This window comes from Lineus longissimus, chromosome 1, assembly GCF_910592395.1.
Source record: "Lineus longissimus chromosome 1, tnLinLong1.2, whole genome shotgun sequence".
Lineage (NCBI taxonomy): Eukaryota > Metazoa > Nemertea > Pilidiophora > Heteronemertea > Lineidae > Lineus > Lineus longissimus.
Window position 1 is genome coordinate 2,136,003 of NC_088308.1, and position 21,005 is coordinate 2,157,007.

General features: G+C 39.4%; 1 protein-coding gene across 2 annotated transcripts in view; it reads right to left on the reverse strand.

Moving 5' to 3' along the window:
- The window catches only part of LOC135484390 (uncharacterized), a 52,119-nt gene extending 31,821 nt beyond the window's left edge, over positions 1–20,298 (reverse strand). For both annotated transcript variants that reach the window (XM_064765797.1, XM_064765807.1), the window contains exons 1-3: positions 20,212–20,298; positions 14,199–14,279; positions 10,821–11,042 (exon numbers count right to left, since the gene is read on the reverse strand). In XM_064765797.1, the coding sequence (XP_064621867.1) occupies positions 10,821–10,925 (105 nt within the window). In that variant the 5' untranslated portion in view covers positions 10,926–11,042; positions 14,199–14,279; positions 20,212–20,298. The remainder of the gene's footprint in view (positions 1–10,820; positions 11,043–14,198; positions 14,280–20,211) is intronic.
- Between the last annotated feature and the right edge of the window lie 707 nt (positions 20,299–21,005).

Below are 21,005 nucleotides of genomic sequence, written 5' to 3' on the forward strand. Positions count from 1 at the left end.
AGTTTTAATGTTGGTGGTCAAACCTGGTGTATAAATCATTGTTGCCCATGGATGTCCTCTTATTTCAATATTGGGGCGTGCATCTAGAAATAGGACATCATCAGACACTTGCGTTTAGGCTGTCAATCTAAAAATACAATCCTTTTAAGAGCGCCACACTCTCACATTTGAATTTCAAAGGAAAGCAAACATGGGTCAATAGTCTCTTATAGAAATTGGTGCCAAGCACACAGAGATGATATTTTAGAGATTCGCCAAAATGCATGGATGGCTCGGTATATAGCTAAAGGCTTACTTTAATGGGGTCAATCTTGCTAGGCTTATACTAGAGTTGTAGTCACCACGCATGCATGTAATAAAATACTAGGTCCTAGGATAAAAGGATAGCATAAGATATCATAAATTATCCTTTAATAAGTAGAAAAAGTACATAAAGGAATTACAAATGTCAGGTTTCAGCTCATGGAGCATGAAAGGCTTGCTTATGCTTTAGCCAGGTACTGAACCAGTGTTTAGCACTCTTTGGTCACATGCAAGCAGTTTTGTAAGTTTGACTTGAGTTAGTTGACCATGGGTAATTTTCTTTAGGTAACATTTTAGCAAAGAAATGTGGTAAACAGGATTTGTGCTAATGTTAGATCATTTCGTCTACATGGTATACTCAGCTGAGACCAAGCGAGCTGTGTGCCAAGAGTGGACACCAACAGAAACGACTGGTGAAAAATTCAACAATTTGGAGGAAGTTTTAAACAGCTTTTGCCACTGTCACTACAGAAAAGCATTTGTTTCATGCAGATTCTTGCATCATTGATCTTGCAACCCTACTCTTTGAATGTCTAAGTTCCAGGTTACACCAACAGTTTAAATTGATGCTATTAAATAAGTAATTATGTCATTTCAAAGTAAACAAATGGAAACAATTTTGACAATACCAATTTAAACACCCATTGTTTGACTATACCAATAAATGTCAACAATTAATATTTAAATTATTTGGCTCCGAATACCAATTCAGTAGGAAGATTTCAGAACAAAACTAGGCTCCAAGCCCAGTGTTTACCCCCATTGCCATAGTAACTAACAAACATTGCAAATTTGCTGCAGGAAAAATTGTATAATTTCAAAATGGCCGACAGGTAACCATGGTGATACAATTAATGCCTAGGCCTCAATGGAAACTGAAGTGTTTACCCTGGAAGCAATTATTTCATCTTCTTTGTTATTCATTGAGTATATTGTCAAAAATCATATAAGGTATTATTCCATGTATTTGTCATGTGCCACAAGTTTGTAACACAATGTAGGCCTATAAAGATGTGATTCTAATAGTACTAATACACTGTTTGTTGTGCACAAATTGATGACAGACCAGTAAAAGTGAAATGCCATTGTCCGATTAACTTGTCAAACTTCAGATGCAACAGCAAATCCAATATTAAATGGAGTTCCCTATTTTCAGCACCAACAAGTCCTGAAATCACCTTGGTAACCCTCGGCAACCACTTGGCCAGATGGCATTTGTTTGATCTCCGGCTACAAGTCATTGACCTCATGGACATTAATTCAATCATTTGGTTGGAAGCTTGGCTTCCTGACACTATTGCCTGATGAAGCAATCGCATGGAAAATCTAGCTCGCAAAATTTGTCTTCTGGACATTTGGAGCTACAGCATCAATGAGATGACAATTACATCCCAAATTAATTAGCGTGACAGCAAATGGACAAATTAATTTGAATTTATAATAACAATAGCTAATAGCATGTTTGTATGATTCTGGGTATATTTAGAGTTGAGGTTGAATGGCACGCTGTAACATTGACGTTGGAGAGATAATAAAGTGGTCAAGTTGAAATTGCTCGAGCACTGACATGTGACATTTGAAGCACTTAATATGTGATTGCAAACTGAGAGCGGAAATCAAATTTAAACCAAAATGCAACAACAGAAATCAATGTAGCATGTAATTTTGCACATTGCATGGATACAGTTGTTGGTCCATACATTTCCTTCCACCTCATCAACAGAACTTCTGCATGTTTATTTTACTCCAAACATATTAAGTATCAGAAAGGCTTACAAATGCATTAATTGAAACAATTTCCTTAGTTTCAATGATTGATTTCATGCCATTCAATCGACTAACAGATTCTGCTAATTAATACAGTCCACCACTCAAACTCCTGAACAACAAATGCTTAGCTCCCCTATTTGATGTATTAATTGTGTAACCTAGCTTATTGATTTATATTACTTCAATAAATGATTTACAAAATGTCCATTTATGGAAGGAGGGAGGGATGTAAGGTCAATATGGCCTCGATATTGGGGTTTTCATAGTGTATGTTACGTGGTAATGTTTGGCTAACTATATATAACACTCACACAATCAAGCCTGCCCATGTTTTCTTAAAGAAATGAATGTATGGATTGAGTAATGCGCCACCCCAAAACGGGAGATTTCCTTGGCGCAGACAATGAAACCATAGACTATCTCCCATGTCCACCTTGTGTGAGTGAGGGCAGATCTCTCAGCCCACCTCTCAGCTCAAACCAAATGCCCCAAAGTCAAGTTTATAACTGACAGCTGCGAAGTACAACAAGTCATTAAAATGTATCATCCTTTTGTTCGAGAATAACCAGGCTGAAGTCAGCTTGGCAAAGACCGCTACAGGGTCACATGTAGTTCAGTTTTGGCCCCCTATTTCTGGATAGAATCCAGGGGCTTCAGCTTGAGGGCAACATACCTGTCCAATCAAACATGAAGCCAATACTCCTGACTAATTGGCAAATAATGGAAAGAATTTAGGAATGCCACCCAAAGACCCTTTGGTGTATTTTGTTCAAGGAGCTTAGATACCCTTGTTGGTATTTCCTTTCTAGTTTTAATGAATGATAATCAGTTTAGAGAACTGGTGACTATATAGATCAAAGGATTAGTACAATATTCAAATTGTTCATATTGTTAACAATATAATTTGTAATTGATCACTGCTTCATGTGCAATGTAGATGTGAGGGTTAATATTACCGTTGATATAACAAACAGCCTACAAACATACAAAGCCAGAACTCTCCTGATAGTAAAATTTGTTGATGATATCTTTGGATACATGATCAGGCATTGTAATACTCATTCAGATTTATGATAAGGAGGTTATCAACTGTTTGTCAAAACGAACTTTGCGATTGGGAACTTGATCATTGAATTAGAAGATGTGGGTAATTGAAAAATCAAAATTACGATAGCAAAAGATTCTAGGAAGTATCAGGAGATAAAGTACACTCAACTGTGGATGACAAGCACCACATGGATCCTGCTCAGTCATACCTTCAAGAAATGTCTTCTGAAGAAACTTTCAATTCTTTACTTTTGTTTAAAGTTGTGGTACAGATTTGCAATTCCAAGTATGAGAAATCCCTTGATCTCACTGTCCATTTATACCATTTTTCTTCACACCCACGCAAACTAACACATCACAGCATCCAATTTCTCAGACAGACAACCGTGGTCGAAATTTATTCAAAGAACGAGGCTAAGTTTAGGCCGCTCACACACAAATCCAGAACAAGCCTGGAGCTCTTTTTGTTTCAAGACCTCAGTGAGGAAAGGCAGTGAAAGTAAATGGAACATCCAGATCAAGCCATGTTGGATATCTTCAGTTTGCCCACTCTTGGTAGACCTGGCCAGTAGTATATTTTGCCATTAAATCATGCTTCTCAAGTACCACACCAAGCTTTCCCAAACCAGGCAAAATACACACCTAAAGGCAAGATGACTTACTTAACTTTCATTTCTGTAGTTTGTGATGCTTCCTGGGGCTGTGACTATTCTAACACACCATTGTTGGCTGCATCTATCTTTTGGGCAACAACACAATCGAAACTTAGAGGTCACGACCCCCGTATTGTTGACAGGGCAGGGGAACCCTCGCTTGGTCTATTTTGGATATTCCTCGGGCCGCAATGAGTCACAGTGTCCAAATTAGCAAAAATAATCGCCCTGATCTTTGGTGATGCCACTAAACAGCTTGGTTTTCTAATCAGCAGTGGCTGTAGTATCGTGAAAATTACAGCAATGTTTGATGTGTACCTTCGTCCAAGGTGATCAAACATGGTGTACAGATCAATATTTTGTTAGACACAGACCAACGGGCGAGATGACCACATCAAATTCTCAATATATCAGATATCTTTCACTGTTATCACGTTAGACTATGGTACCTAACGAGTCGATCAACCACCATGCAGCTTAGCAGTATCTGAACACCAAGTGTCTGGATGACTTCACACAAGTCTGGTACTTGTCAAGTTGTTTGAGGTGACTCACTGCTTCCTCCCTCCCTTCCAAAAGGCATCATAGGTGGCTACAATCAGGAACCCAAGATAACCCTTCGCAATGTCTGATAAGTATGGAAACAAGGCCAGCCTTGAGGTGTGCCCCAGTCTGACTCACCGATTGCTCGAGGTTGCCCCTAGAAACCATGATAAATAACACCAGAGTAGATATCTTTCTGATAAGAGAAAGTCATAGATTTTTTTTAAATTCATCATAACAAAAGATGTTTAATCAAAATTGCAGCATATTTGCTTACAATTAATGAGCGTTCTAGATTGATTGCTCATTTCTATAATGCCACCCAGCAACCATAAGCTAAAAGTGACCAATGGAGTTTTCAGTGTTGGGAAGGCAACATCCATAGAAGCAATAATCAATGGAGATCAGGATAGGTTTGGCCAAATGACCATCCTGGCTTCTGCGACTCCACCTGGTTCGATCGTGTCATATATCTTGCCTGAAAATGCACAAAATTGGCACAAAAAGGGCACAATATTATCTGATTTTCAGTTTTGCAGCAAATGAATGTAACTCGAGATGTAATGGATTATGATGACATGTTATAGGAAGCCACAGATGGTCTGTGTAGGGTATACAGCAGGGAATACAAGCACGGGTTAACATGTGCTGGCATGGCGGGGAGACCGCGCGCCGCTCTGCGAGGAAGCAGACAAAAATAGACATATTGATCAAATTTATGCGGTGCTTTTGTTTGATATGTCGGAACATTTGCCTATTGTCTGCAGGCCATTCAGCAGCAGGATTTTCTATCTACCCGACTGCGCTGGGTCAATCAGCGTTTATCAGATGTTACCACGCGTTCATCGAGGCCTTGGTAATTTCATGGAATCAGGGCTGCAGTTGTTATTTGTGTATATTTACCTAGATATTGATCGTAATAAGAGGTAGGCGGGTCCAGTGATCCTACGGATGAGAAACATGCTTGTTGGAAACATGACCTTCTGATTACAGTACTGAGTGAAAACGTTCATGACTTTTCTCAAGAAAGATTGTTTTAGCTCAGCCAGACAGATCATTGGCTTTGGCTCAATGTTCCTTCACTTTCACTCTAAAAGTCCTGGGTACGTGGGAACTTTGGACTTGCTGGAGGTAGGAGACCTCTGATAGACTTGGGAGCCCTGTGTGTCAAGAAGGTCCAAGAGGGGAAATAACAACTTTAAATGCCTGACACTTGATGCCACCTCTCACACACGCCACTGCTAGGTGGTCCAATCTATAACCCAAGGGTTATAAAATGCGTCTTCGAAGAAGACAAAGCAATGAGAAAAACAAAGATTTCCTAGTGTTGCCGCGTTACCCTAACAGCATGAGAAAGTTCCCAAATATGTCCAACCATTTCATCGCCAGCAACCTTGAGGCAATTGGTTGCATGCCTTATCACAAGTCCTTTTTCATTATCAAATCTACACACAAAAATGCAGAGCTGGAAAACAATGGTCTCAACCATCCTCCACACAGCAGGGATAACCTTCCTTCTCGGCGCCCTCGGCAGAAAATTGCATGAGTGTTGCTGACATGAAGTATTTACGACACGTGCTGTAATATGCAGCATATTTCATGCATTTGATGCAAGTTTGTCGATATTTATTCCAGGATTAAAAGAATTTCACAGCAGGGTGAAGCAAAGCGACAGCAATTGATTTCATTGAGAGGCTATAACGTTTGTATGAGAAGCCAAAGATGAAAAACTCGACATTTATTGCAAGGTGCTATAATCATGCACAGAATGTACTAGCCAAACTTTTCCATCTACAGAAATAAAAAGGACTTCTTTGTAATGGAGTAAGTTTGATTTAGAGGAACATGCCAGCTTAATGATGTTGCATGGTGACTGCACGTGATATCAATACCAGTCTTAGACAAAAGAAGCTGCATCAGTCAAGCAACAATGCAACAGAGTGACATCCACTCGCACCCAGAGATCCACAAGACAAGCAGGGCGAAGCGTGTGTTCTCAACTGATATGAAGCATGCTAAACTTCATTTCACAAAGTTGAATGATGTCCACATGCACCCAGAGACACTGTACCATTAAGGGCGGGGCACTGATTATCAAACGATTGAGATCCAATTTGACCATCACCAACAATGGTAGAGCACTTGAACTCTTAGAGGAACTCGTGTTGTTTGACTAGAACATCAGGTGTCTTCATGTACCCAGAGACACAGAAGGTGCGTGATGGGTGGAGTGGCTTTGAAGGCATGTAGATGATCTTAGATCTATTATTTGAACATGACATTCTCAAGAGCAGCCCTAACGTGCAAGCTCATTCTAATCCCAAATAATCACTCATCTCATCTGCCCAGCATCAACTTGACTGATAACAGGAAAGCACCCCATTCAGAGTCAGGGAAAAACCTGCCTTGGAAAATCCAACTAATTAGCAAAAATCTCATACATGATACGCAAAGGGTCATAAACTTTAGCATGAAAAGGAAAAAGGGTTTATCACAAACACTGTGATATTGTCATCCGCGCGTGCAGAACCACCTGGTCTAACCCAAAAGATACCATTCATGCGATTCCTATGATATCTTGTGAGCAGGGTATTAAAATGCAAGGGTGACTCATTAAATTTACATGCAAATGGTGAGCCTGCGTGTATTTTGCATGAAGATTTGCAGGGAGGCACGCGCCAAAAAAGAATTGTCTCCATGTGTGTCATTGTGGTTTCCAACCATCTGGGGCTCTTCAAGGACCATTTTGAAGTCTGTGACACACACAGACACAGTCAATGACTAGTGTATTGAAGTGGGATAGGGGTTATGAATATTACATGATAAATATTGAAATATCACTTGTAAACCTGCGACTGTATGCAGTCAATACATAAACCTATATGAAACGCCCACTGACATTAGGTCATCAACACTTCAAAACTTACAGCAAATTTTCAATTCGGTGCATCCACACCAACCCAATTCATTTGAATTTACATGAAATCGAAAATGAAAGTTTACTAGGTAATGGACAAGGCAGATATTATGACCTCAACTGATCTTATCGTCTCCCCTGAGAAGCCTCTTATGATATTTTCTCTCATTGTAGGAGATTGATATTCCCAAGCCTGGTGTGCCTTCAGTAGATTCTTCCAGACCACAACAACCCACGGAGAAGCCTTATGGTGACAACAGGGAGAGGGGAGGAGAATTTTCACCAAACCAAGGGTGGGCAAAGCCATCACCAAGTGAAGAAGACCTTCCATCGAATTCCTACTCATCCAATCCTTATAGTACATTACACAATACCTGTATAACTTCTTCTTAAGATGACAAAGATCACACAAAGGATGTCAAATTATGACTCCTCCTGAATTCCCCCTCGACAAGCTATGACAAGACGTAACAAGACATCGTCATTATAGTTGCCACGACATCGCTAATGAATCTAAAGGATTTTCACATCATTTTGACAGGATTTTCCTAGTTAGCATGATTAATATAATCTCAAATTCCCACAAGACAATTGGCTTCAAGATTCACACCATACCGTGCGAAAGATAAATTAGCGTTAGCATAATAGATGCGGACACCGCCGCCATATTGTCCATTCGCCAAAGACACTCAACCATATTGGGTATTCCACCAAGTTAATGAGGCAGAAACTTTCTGGCCATAATTCCGCTGATAAATCATAAAACAGAGAAAGTGAATATGGGGTTCGGAAACAATTTATGAACATTTCCATATAGAGTGGACAAATTGGTCAATATTCTAATGCAAATCTTGATGGTTTTGATTTTCATGTCTTTTATGAGACAAAGGATGGAAGGTGGATGATTCTTTGTCAAGTTGGTTCCAGGACAGGTTGACAAGAAACAGTTGTGTATTTACATATGGAAGAGTACATTAACCTATTGGTGATTCTAGTACGGTTGCAAGGACATGGAGTCAATCAACGTGAGCAGGGTTCGGAGTGTGACAAAAAGCAATAAGAATACCCTTCATCACCGCTTTACTTCATTAGTGATGTGCATGTCACAAAGAAACAGTCGATTCTAGGGCTTTGTCTTGCTCATGATGGGAAAAAGAAAACTGTCATCCATGATACGAGTGGTATGACTTGGTATTCAAGTGCAGTTCAAGTTGCCAGGCGGCTTCTTTGATATCAGTCTTGAGGATGAAGTCAAGATGTTCGATTTGAAGCAATACGATTTTGTAATCAACTGCTATTATCCATGTTTTGAAATGATATAATGGAAAATATGTACCCAGGGGGCTGGTCATTCACAATTTCATTTATGGTACTCAAGGCAGAAAGGTTTGACTTCATCAGTCTAGGGCCTACTAAACAGAGGTCTTCAAGTACATTGTATACCTAATCTAGAAATTACTTATTTCTGCACATATTATGAGTTCATTCTTAACAATTCTTTACAAAGATTGACAAAATCATGATGGCTGTCATGGCGCCATATTGAAAGTTCTATCAATACCAGGTTGCTTCAGGTGTAAACACCGTAAGTGCATTAGCCAGGAACAAACAACTTCTCACAGTACACTACATTTCAACAATGCTCAGGAAGTGGCTTATTTTTCCCTCAAATAAAGGCCATTATATGATCACACCAATTACAGCTAACAAGTTTCAGAAGCAAAAGGGATTAAGTTCCAAACCAATCATGAAACTGACATGCAATATCCTCAGATTCAGTTCACTGTCACACTTTTTACCTCAAATATTGCATTGATAAGCAAAAACATTATCACTTTACACTTTGCAGGAGAAAAATCACCATTTCCCTTTCAATGTTCTCAAAGCTTCAGTGCATGAAAGGAAATTTGCCACATCAGATATCGCACCACAAAAAGTAATAGTATGCAGAATACAGCAGACAAAACATCAACAATGCAACGAAATTGGGTAACTTTCAGACAAATCTGCCTAAGGGAAACTAGCAGCATATGCAATGGTGACACGTGACCATTATGCTGAACAGAGAAACAGCGAGGAAAAGTAATTATTTATTCATGCACAGAAAACAATACCGTGGCGTACATATCGATGCCTGTCTTCCGATCAGGGAGTTACAGCAATACAGGATACACACAGACCAAGGGGAAACAGTACAAATAAGATGCATGTTTGCCGTGGGCCAGGTTTCTGATTAATTATTCATTTCCATGAATATTAAACACAAGGTAAAAAACTGAAACAATAGGCCGGGCCAAACCTTTGAGTCACTTTTGTCAAGGCTATGGCCATGGGATTGTTGAAGACTGAGGCATGATAAGTTGACTGAGAATGTTGTTGTGACATTGACCAGGGGATCTTATTTTGTTTTCAATCAGGTAAAAGAAGCAGCAGAAAGTAAGCTCGATAGTTGGTAAATATCCAATCTGAGATCATAAAAGCAGACAGAAAATGAAATTGGAAGAACTTCAAATTAGCAGTGATTTGGCTCCCTATTGGTCAAAATGACTAAACTGGGCCTGTTTTGAGCTTGGGCTATTAAACTTGATACAGTTTCGATATCATGAAAATAGGACATAGTAAAGTAGTCCTATAGTGAGATTGTAACAGTAACTGCACTATGTTCTTGTCATTGAGGGTGAAGTACAAGTGTTGAAAGTATTTTTAGAACTGCTTACACCAAGACAATACAGATTCAATCAATTGAATTGAACTTATCATCTACTTGGGACTTCTTCCAATAATATCAGTCAATGTTATGAAACAATATTGTTTTCTAAGGCATTGTGTTTCAATATAAAGGTAGGCCTACAGTTATATTGTACTTGGTCATTCTCGTATTTCTAATGAAAACAGTTGCTGAGGTTGAGACTGACATTGATAAACTCCACGTTGTGATAAATAATGAAGAGTATTCAATTAATGTCATGACACTAACAAGGGAAGATTGAGGTAACAAGCAATCAAATTGTTAAATTAGGCTACTAACAGCTATGGTATTATAGTTCCTTTCAAAACATGGCATGGCAAAATCCATTCGCAGGCAAACAACATAATAATGCATAATTTCACTCAGCCTCACAAAAACCTATAAAATATTCATTCAGTTTTGAGTTATTCCAAGTACAGGAACCAGTAACGGTATACTATTGGCTTAACCTTCCAGGGTAATTTCGCATACACTGCCAGCCTCATACCTGGGTTCTCACAGGCAGCAAATCGTGAGAGCAGTGAAACAAATAATGCTAGCAGGGCATGTATTTTGAGATGTGAGCAAAACAAAGGATTTGGAGCCGATGATTTGATGTGGTGATAAGAGTTGTAAGCTTGAGTGACAAGATCACCCAGAGAATATCTAGAAGGGTAGGCCATAGAACTTGTGGGTTAGAATATAATTGCACCCCTCAGGTTGAACTCCAGTGTGTCTTCCCTTAAACACTGGGTCAATCAAATAAGTTCATGTAGAAGTAACTTGCTGAATTACAAATTTCACAATTCATAACTGTGCCACTGAAGCCAAAAATTTTGAAGTTCAAAATGATCTTTACCTGAACAGCGCAGTTGAGAAAACAGTTGTTTTCTCCAGGCGCATTCTGCAGGCCTTTGGTGCAGGTATACGACATCCGGCTACGGGATGGCATCATCTTCGACATTTTGTATTCACAATCTTTGCAGCGGGGGTATTCCTATATAAGTTACCCCATGGGTAATATCATCACGTTTGATAATCGTTTCCGAGCTCATTGTCTATTTCATTGTGTTGAATGAATCTGAAAAGAGAAAAGTTGTGCATTTCTTTAAAATAGGGGAAGTGTAAAAAGTTATGTTGCTTTGGACCACCTGTTTCAACAGTGCATCTAAATCAGAGTGTATGTAACCTACAATCTATGGCAAATGCACAAGATCAATCGCTAAAACTTTCCTAATGAGACTAATTGGAGAGGTATACTGTAGCTCAATATCATCAAATGACCATTGTGAGATACTGAAAGATTTCACCAGGTACATTATCTTCACACCTGCCAAAACCCAACCTGCTCTGAACTCTGATTACTCCAAGACACTGATGTCCATTCAGGGGAGAGGGGCAGTATTACTGTCCCTGACATTGGCAGTACACTTCAATGCTTCACTTTCTTCATTGGGGACATTTCTCATGGTCTTCCATCCATTGTCTTGTGATGCCTTGACAATAATTGCCCCAAACTTCTTATGACAATAACCCCCAAGCTGAGAAGAACAACACTTATCAAGCTGGGCTTGGTGTTTGTCGACATAAGAATCAGGAGAAATGATAAAAACACATATTGTTACTAGCACAAATCTATGACTTTCGAAAACACAAATGGCACAAATCACTCTGACCTCAAGTAACATCAATATCCCCCCCTCCGCCCCACTCTACCAAATTTTGTTGAAGGGAAGTATAGAGTGTCATCGAGAGGTCTGGGTCAGGATGGTAGGCCATTGCCAATGTGCAAAAAAATGTTGGCTTCAGAGAAGGAAATTACTTTCCACAGTGGGAATCAATATTTCTAGCTTTTTGGGTTTCAACATCAAATCACCAACCAACATTTTTAGTGCATTGGTATGGGTAACATACTGTATGTTGAACAAAATACCAATCTAGGATAAAACCAATCATGGATAGTTTTTTTGCACCATACACTTCATTTTCATTTGCTGGCATATATCAAACAACGACACCACTAATAAACGTATTGATTAGAGTCAAGAATGAAAAAGTGCAAACCAGCTATACATATAATCCTCTCACTCAACTAGAGAGAACTCTTGTGACGCATATGGTAAAGTCAACTCATGTACATGAAGGCGGGGTAAACACAGCATGGGACTTGGCCAGAGCTTGGGAAATATCGATTCTGTTGTATACCCAGGATGTCACATTGTGAAATTAAGTGATGGCACAATGGGAAAGTTGGTGGGTGGCCTAACTTCATTTAGGAGGTATAAAGGTGACAAAAGTATAAGTAAGGGTAGTAATCACAGTAATAATATGGAATAATTTAAAGGCTTCCCTAAAATTAACACTGGCATGTGCACAGTTTGATTGAAAGAAACCCACTTATACCCTCTCATATTCTTCAGACATACCAAAAATATTACCATACAAGTTATTTGTGTATACAAAATTCTCAAATGTTAAAAGCCCCCACTGTGCTCTTGCAGCTACAAGTGTGATGTGTTAGATAGAGGTGAGTTTTTAACAAGTTTTTGAACAAATTCTCCTTGAAGAACTGGGCAATGTTGCCACAGAAATAAGTATTCAGAACTACTGCTTCAGAATCACCGGCCCAAATTCTCAAAGGAAATATATATTCCAATGCAAACACGTTTTCAATTTAATATTGCAAGTTTTCTGAAGTGGATGCTTGAGAATCCACTGACCACTTCAGCTTCTTTTTAAAACAGGGCCACCGCGGAAACAGACACTAAAACAACATAGTGATGGTGAAGGAGAGGAATGCAGCAAGTTAGGCCTCAAGTTCCACTCTTTGCCAAAAAGCCTACCTACTCTAGCACGAAATAAAGTATCCACTAAATAGTCATAAAGTGCAACAAAGTAGAGAGCAACCATCATCTCCAGAATTGTAAATCTCGATTTAAAAGGTGAGAGCAACTGAGAGTCATCAGCATCACAGGTTCAGCGCTATTGTGTAAAGTCCAGCCAGTCCAGACTCCATGGCTGAGAAGAATGCCTGTATCTGATTACACATAAATTTCATTTCTGATTAGATTCTCACTTGGCCGGTTACCAAGTAATCGTTTTGTTTCCACTAATGTTTTGAGGGTCAGATATCCATCAGATTGTTTTTGTTTCTACCAAGTTGTGGGTCTTCAGCCAAGAAACAATGCTGCTGTAGGTGAAAAAGTAACCAAAGGACATGAACTAAACAACCTGTAAGAAAATGTCTTTGGATACGCCTCAGGTCAAAAGAAGAACAGTTGGGCCTTTCTAACTAAAGTACTGGCACACATACCCAGAAAGCTTTTTTTCTATTTTTTAATTGTACTATCCACCTCTGAGTGACCCATAAGTAAGTTAACCACAAAGAAACTTGTGGCACCTGCATGGCGGAGGTCTCTTATTTCGATACCTACCACGCAATCTTAAATCTAATTACTATACAAACGCTTTGCTTAGTCAAATTACATGTCTCCCGCAAGAGTATGTAGTTTCTTATTTGACAACCAAACTAAACCTAGGGCCTACTGGGGGTCACCTAGCTATCAAATAACGCTACCAACTCACTATCGTCAGGCATGTTGGTAGTCGAGCCCGAAGTTGCACTGTGCCCACAAGTACCTTGGCAAACATGTTGTTGACCTAAACCATACCCAGCCCTACCCCTCCCCAGACCTGAATTATCATTTCATCAATTCAAAGCAACAGAATTTCAAAATGAAACTTATTATAGAAAGGAATGTGTTGAATTTGAAAAATTTCAATTTACATGGAAAGTAAAGAAGGTCACTGCTGTGGAAAAAGTAGGCCCTTCACATTGGAATTCAGGCCCTTCACACTAAAATGAATTATTGACCTCGCATATTTCAGCCACACTGCCAATCCCAGCACAAAAGTAATGAATGTTTTCGCTTATCCCATTTCATTGAAAGGTTGACCACAATAATGGAGATGTGACTGGACTTAGTCACATGACAATCAATTATAGGCCCGGTACAAAGTGTGTAAGTGTGATTCACAATCAAAATATTTGAGGTCAAAGTTGAAAGTATACTATTACTATGAATAAGGCATTCCATTAACATGAACTACTACTGTTCCCGCCATACTGTTTTCAAAGAATTGAGAATCTTTCTAGACTTGTTAAATTACAATGACAGGCCATTTTACAACAAAAAATGAATGTCACTAATATGTGTATTTCTTTGTTTTTACTTACCATAAGAGTGATACAGATATTAGACATTGGCATTCCATCGAACTTTTCCACAACCCTTCTTGAATACATGTAAGAGAATCCCTGAAAAATCAAGAATGGAAAGTGTTAGCAGGTTCTGTGTGTTATGTCTTGAACCACCTTGGAGACACTCCCTGGATGACACCCCCAATTGCAGAGCAAATGCTGAAGAAGAAAGGAATACATGCACATTTACCCCTTCACTTTTATCCTCTGGCTCAAGTATCAGTAACGTCATGAATAACGCTTTTTTTAAAGGAGATGTTCACTTGAAAACCTGTGTTGGCAATGACACAGCAGTCTCACATCCCATAGATCAAGTTTGACTGATAACTGACCCAAGACACAATTGGATGACACTTCAGAGATACACCGATGTTGATCTTAGATGTCATACAGACCATGAAGTTACAAGTAGTCTCTACCAAAGTTTTTATCAAAAACTTTCATTCCATTCAAGAAAACACAATGGCCATTCTTACAACACACTTCCATTTTTTGTATGAAAAAGATGACAAAGACACTTTCTATTTAACACCCCAGTTGTAAAGAAAGATTGATTCCTGGAAATGGGGTGAGATAGGACACTTGATCATTGATTCAACTATGTCCTTTATTTTGGCAAGAGTACATGGGACGCCCACGATATCCTGATGTCAGAGGTTCGTAAGCAGGCCTTTGAAAACTTTTAGACCATATGAATACATTTGTTCATGTTTGAATGGTATTCAAAGCCTTGCAAATATGTTTGAAGGAATGTTTCAACAACAATTTATGTTGTGACACATGAAATAATTGAATATGGTCATATATTCATCGAAAAAGTTCGGTCAAACTCAACTGACAAGGTATGAGTGAAATCCTAGACCTTTGAAAAATCTCAAGAATTGTCAAATTTATTTTGATATACTCAGTACTTACCAAAAAGCTGATCCTACGCAAGGAAACAAAAAAGCTCACTTGACTCACTTTCAACACTCCAGTTGTTTCAAGGAAGACAAACAGAAATGTGTCACACCAACATGACCTCTTGAGCTGGGGGTGAAAGAGGCTAATCCCTTATACATGTAGCCTTCCAATCCAATACCTTCCGAAAGCCGCTTAGGCACTGCTCACTCCATGAAACCCTAAAATCACCCCAGACCCTTTTCACCAAAAAGAAGGGTCCCAATACCAAAGCCCACAGCCCAGCAGGACAACTTTTGATATCCCTAGCTGATTGCCTCCCCAGGCATAACGCTCAAACACAACCAACAAAGCCACAGAAGCCAACACATAATCTAAAGGTTCCAAATTAATTTGGCCACCAAATCTGAATTTCAAAAGAAATCTCAACATCTTGAACAAATGAATCGTTGACAATGGAAGTATTAGACTAATTCCTTCAGATGAACCTTGCTTGGACCCTTTTTTGACCAAACTGACCACCTGGACAAATGTAACAGTACAATTTGACTTTTGGCGAGATAAAGAAACCATTACTGTTGTACACCCAGACTCAATTTGCAAACTGAGACAATCATTAACAATAGGTTACATCCGACTAAGGAGTGGTGTGGCACCATTGCCTCATTTGAAGACTTGTGCAAAATTTGGTTAAGTTGAGCCCTTTTATTGAGGTGTTGGTTACACCACAGACCATTTAGGGCATGCTGCCATCAATTTTAGAGAACAATGTTGATTAGCTGCAACAACAAAAGTCCATTCATTCAGACTGGCACAACTTTGTTTGCAATGAAATTGGTGTGACTTCTGTTGAGAAAGAACCAGTGTCAACTTTGATCATGTTATGCCATGTAACACTTGTGACTGGGAAAAGATAGCCATCTACAGCTCATGAAATAGTGAAGTGATGGCTGCTGGTGCAAGAGAGGTTTCTTACCTCTACATGTATGCAGACGATATGAAGGTCAAGATGCTTTTGAATAAGCAATAACAGTATCACCTTTGACCAGTTTTGTCGGAGTATGTATTGGCTTAATGCTGCAGAACCAGTCATGCCAAGGCTAGAGTCATATGAAACCTTCTTTCCCAACCAAGAACAACCCTCTCGCACCTGAACTCACTCGACTTACAAAAACATTCAGGACAAACCCCAACAATGGCAAATTTGAAAAGTGGCCGGAGAGGTATAACCTGATAGTCTTCATGGTCTATTTTTGCTGAGGGGACCTTTGTACAAACCAAACCAGACAGTTTGAAGCATTTTTAGATCAAGAGCACTCCAACGGTCAGCTTTCTTTTTCAGAGTGACTTTGGTAAAAATATTCTCTTTGTGCAGTGACGTTGTGGGTTGAGTGGGCTGTTGGTGTCGTTATGTAACTATCCAATTACCAGAAAGATGGCGTCCAAGGACCTGTTTATCGGCTTGATGCCAAGACAGTGTTTCTGCGGTGAACTCTAGCCTGAATATCAAGCTTAGCTGAAGCTTTTGAGATGTTGATACCCATCATGTTTCATGATACATGTACCTTACCGTGTTTTTATAGAATGAATGCCAAAATGAGAATCATGTACAAATTTGACAATGAACTGAAACAGACATTATGCAGGGCCGTATTTAGAGGGGGGGCAGGGGGGGCAGCTGCCCCCCCTGTGCAATAAATGTTGAAAAAAAAATTTTCAGACAGTAATAAAAAGACAAACTAATCTTAGCCATAGCTTTACCAGCATGATAGCAGCATATGGATAGCAGATGTTATCAACTCAGGTGCAACCCTTATAATCTGACCAGTCCAGTGCCCTGACCCTAGTCTTCTATTCTGACAGAGGAGTTTCATACAAGTCATATAGTAAAATCCCTAGTCTTCTTTCTCATAAAAGTGGTCCTTTTTTAGAGTAAAAATACTATTGATTCACACTTCCAAATGCCAGGAAAATGCCATTTCAGACCTTTTATTTTCAAATTTTTCCGGGGGAGGGCCCCCAGACCCCCCCGTTCGGATGCGCCTGCGGCGCATGCAGATCGCCTTCGGCGATCTATCCCACTGCCCCCCCTGGACAAAAAAGTTAAATACGGCCCTGTTATGATGTAGGATAAATTCATGAAAGTCCAGACGAAAAACCATTGGGGGATCACCAAGTGCAATTGTACTGCATTGGTACTGGATGGTTTATGAATCACACTGAAGATGATTATCTTTCATAAATCGCTAGTATAAACCATAAGCTATTCAAAACTGACAAAAAAGAGAAGAAATTTCATGGAAACTAAGAAGCTTGACCTCGTCAGGTTTGTCACTTCCGGTGCTCATATTGTCCTGACCTGGAGAGAAGAAAGGACACTAGGATGGCCAACCTGGTACTTCACTTTGTCATGGTTTGGTCCCCCCTTGGCCATGTTTGTATAAGGATGATGTATCCATGGTGATGGACAAAGGATGGTGAAATATGAAATCACTTTTTCATAGAATGGGTCGTGGTGGTTATGCATTGAGGGTTGTGACGAATGTACAAGCATATCAAGACTATCAACTTGCTAAAGCTGGTCAGTGAGGTCTTACTTCTGCAATATCTCTTACTGCTGTGACAGCTGTATGTCAACACACCAAACTCCACCACCTGACTCCAGGAATAACATTTCCCATGCACATATCACAGTCAAAACATTACATATTACCAAACAAAGTACTGTTTTTTTATGATTTAGCTTTTGTTGCTGAAACAAATGGGCTAACCACCCAACCACCAAATGGCTTAAACTTGGTAAAAAAGGATTTCGAGTAAAGTATGAAATATGCACAAAAAATCCATTTTTATCTTGTTATGATTTGGAGAGAGAGAGAAATTTCCAGGAAAACCTTTTTGTCATGTGTCCACCAATGGGAAAGAGGTACTAAGGATAAGCCTTCAATAACGAATTGGTCCTCAATGGTTTGTCAACAATGGATCTTCTTAAAGACACCTTCTTTGCACTCTGTTCAACAAAATACAAATTTTAATGCTGGGCACTAAGTCCAGGGATATTATATGGAAGGCTGGAGGAAGATTAGTGGAAAAAATTAAAGCCCCAAAACCTTATGTTGAAAAATGGTTATAAAACCTTTCCAGACAAAAACTTGTTCTTGTGAGTCTCCTGTGGAGTTAGGCTTACACATTGGGCAATGAGCATGAAGGTCTTATCCAAAGTTACAGGGAAACCTAGGCCATCAACTCGTTATAAAGCCTTTGAAGACATAAATGGCCTTCGACTGACCCAAACACAGTCAATTCATGTGAACAAATGACAAAGATTTACATAACATATTCCAGTTAACTTGTTTTTTGAAGACCATCAAACACTAACTGCAAAAAACATTAAGGTTTTAGTACGACCCAAGAGTTCTGTTTCATCAGATTGAACTTAAGTCCCATTACTGATGTAAAATTGGTCTTCCAATTCAAATTAACTTCATGAAATCTTTCACAATGAGACAAGACACGACAACTGTCATTGTCAACTAAGACAAGAGTTGTTGACATGTTGGTTGGTAATTAAGTCCAATAATTCCTAATCAACTACCATTGTTCGCAAATCTTATTAAAAGGGTGGCAACTTGTGACCAGGCAGGTCCAATCTAGGTAATTACTAGCACAATGGGTCAATATGAATAAAGTACAATGTCGGCCCTGAAAGCCCCTTAAGTAGCCTCTAATATATGTTGGCAATGTCCCAGTTCTTACTTAGAAAGAGGCATAAATAGCCCATATAGGGAAAGTAATGGACAAACATGTTTAAAAGTACGGGTAAAATGATTGGCAGTTTTCCAGAATTCACTAGAGTAAATCACTGACCTGAGATGAACAAAAGCTATCTTATAGTCAACATATGATATAGACCTAATATGGGCCTATCTTAAAAGTTTTTTAATATATCAAATCTATTTTAAAGAAACAATATTTGGAAAATGTCCAATGATGGGTTTTGATTAAGATTAATTCGAATGCATGACAAGTTGTAGGTGCTCAACATAAAAACATCCTGGAGATAGTATAGGAAACTGTATTCTTTCCATTCTGGATAGAAATCAAACTTCCTATTTCGAAGAAAAACACAATCATTAGGTCAACTTGACACACACAGAGTACAGGACAACAAAATTCCCTGCAGGCAAACACTGGCTTCACAAAGGGCTCATGACCATGAAACAATTGTTCTTACACACCAAGACTCTCACATCCCCATGGCTTCTAGTTTTTGATTGGCTTCAGATGTTTCTGGCGTTGAATTCTTTTGTGAATACCATTTTTGAAGATATTTCAAAATCAACTTTTCCCCAATACCCCACTTCACACAATTGTCCCCTCTCTCTTAAATACCAATCCAACTTCATCACGATTTCCAGCAAGGACACAAAACAAAAGTTTCATAAATAATAAACATATAGCATAATGGTTGTCATGACAAAGCATGGCAATACACACCTGGCTGCCCAGAGAAGGGCCTTGGTATTCATTCAAAAATTACTTGCCCCTCACCACTGCTCATATAGCCATAGCCCTCACTAAAAGGACAGAAAACTCGGCCTGGGATGGACATGCTTACATGCAAGGCCTAATTTAGCAAGAAATTATTAAATCACCTGTGGCCAGCGGCCAGGGAAAGGGTCGCAAAAACAGTGCATGCGACGGACCATACATACTCGAGTACCGTGGAGTCGATCGGAGATGGTTAAATCCGTCTAACAAGCACAATCTAATAGAGTTGTTGGTAGTGATGTATGGACTAATCAATTTCAGTTAGGCATAAACATGAGCGCGATAATTGTAGGACAAGTAATAAGGCATTATAAACACACACTATAAAGGGTCAATTTCCTTACATAGCGCCCTCAGGAGCCTCAGGTCTCAGTTGAGTACCCCGACACTACGGACGCGAACGTTGGGGGCATACACGATTACAACCACCGACTAACATGACTAAAAACATTGCCACAAATCCGCAAATATCAAAACTACAAACTATAAAACAAGCACACTAAAAATTCCCTGAAATTTCTTTCATTTTTGTACCTACCTTTGGTGCAGAAATAAATCCAGTAAATAGGAAATAAAGGTGAAAATACGAGCACAAAATTATTCACACACTATCATTTGGGTCAGCGGCCATTTGCTCAGGTAAGTGATTGGTGACGTCACACATCAATTGATTTGAATGACAATAGCAATCGATGAATTGTGTGGTGTTAGGTGGAGTCGCTTCGAGGGACACCTGGTGGGAAAGTTTGGAGTTGTGACTCATATTAGAGAGCTTTAGTAAAAATAAGTGATAACGTTACCATTTGTGTTACCCTCCATATCAGTGATATTGAGCTTTTCAAATAGGAAATAATTCTTTATCACTCACTCCACTCAAGGAGACCATTGGTTATAGTGAGGAACCAAGACCTGGTACACACCGGGCGCAGTGGACCGGCCTCGTCCCTCACCCAAGGAGATTCAATTAGGATGTCGCAATGGACTGCCCCGGGAGTCTAAGACCTGGCCGAAGCCTTTCAGCGTCTATCCGACCAGGGAGAGATGTACAACGCTTCCTGATCGGATTCGCTCCGTGTCCAGAGATACGGTAGAGATACGGTGGCCTATGGTTCGAACCGGTGTAACGTTTTTGGTTGCTCCCCACATTTCAGTGTGTCCATGCAATTGACAGATAAAGAGACAATTGCAATTGACAGATAAAGAGACAATGACTTTTCAAAAGGGAAACACAGAAAAACGTGTAAATCTATCTTTCAGTGTTCCTATACAATGCGAAGAAACACTCAGAAACATTAAGCATGTGTACTATTAAAGTTTGAAATGTCCGATGCG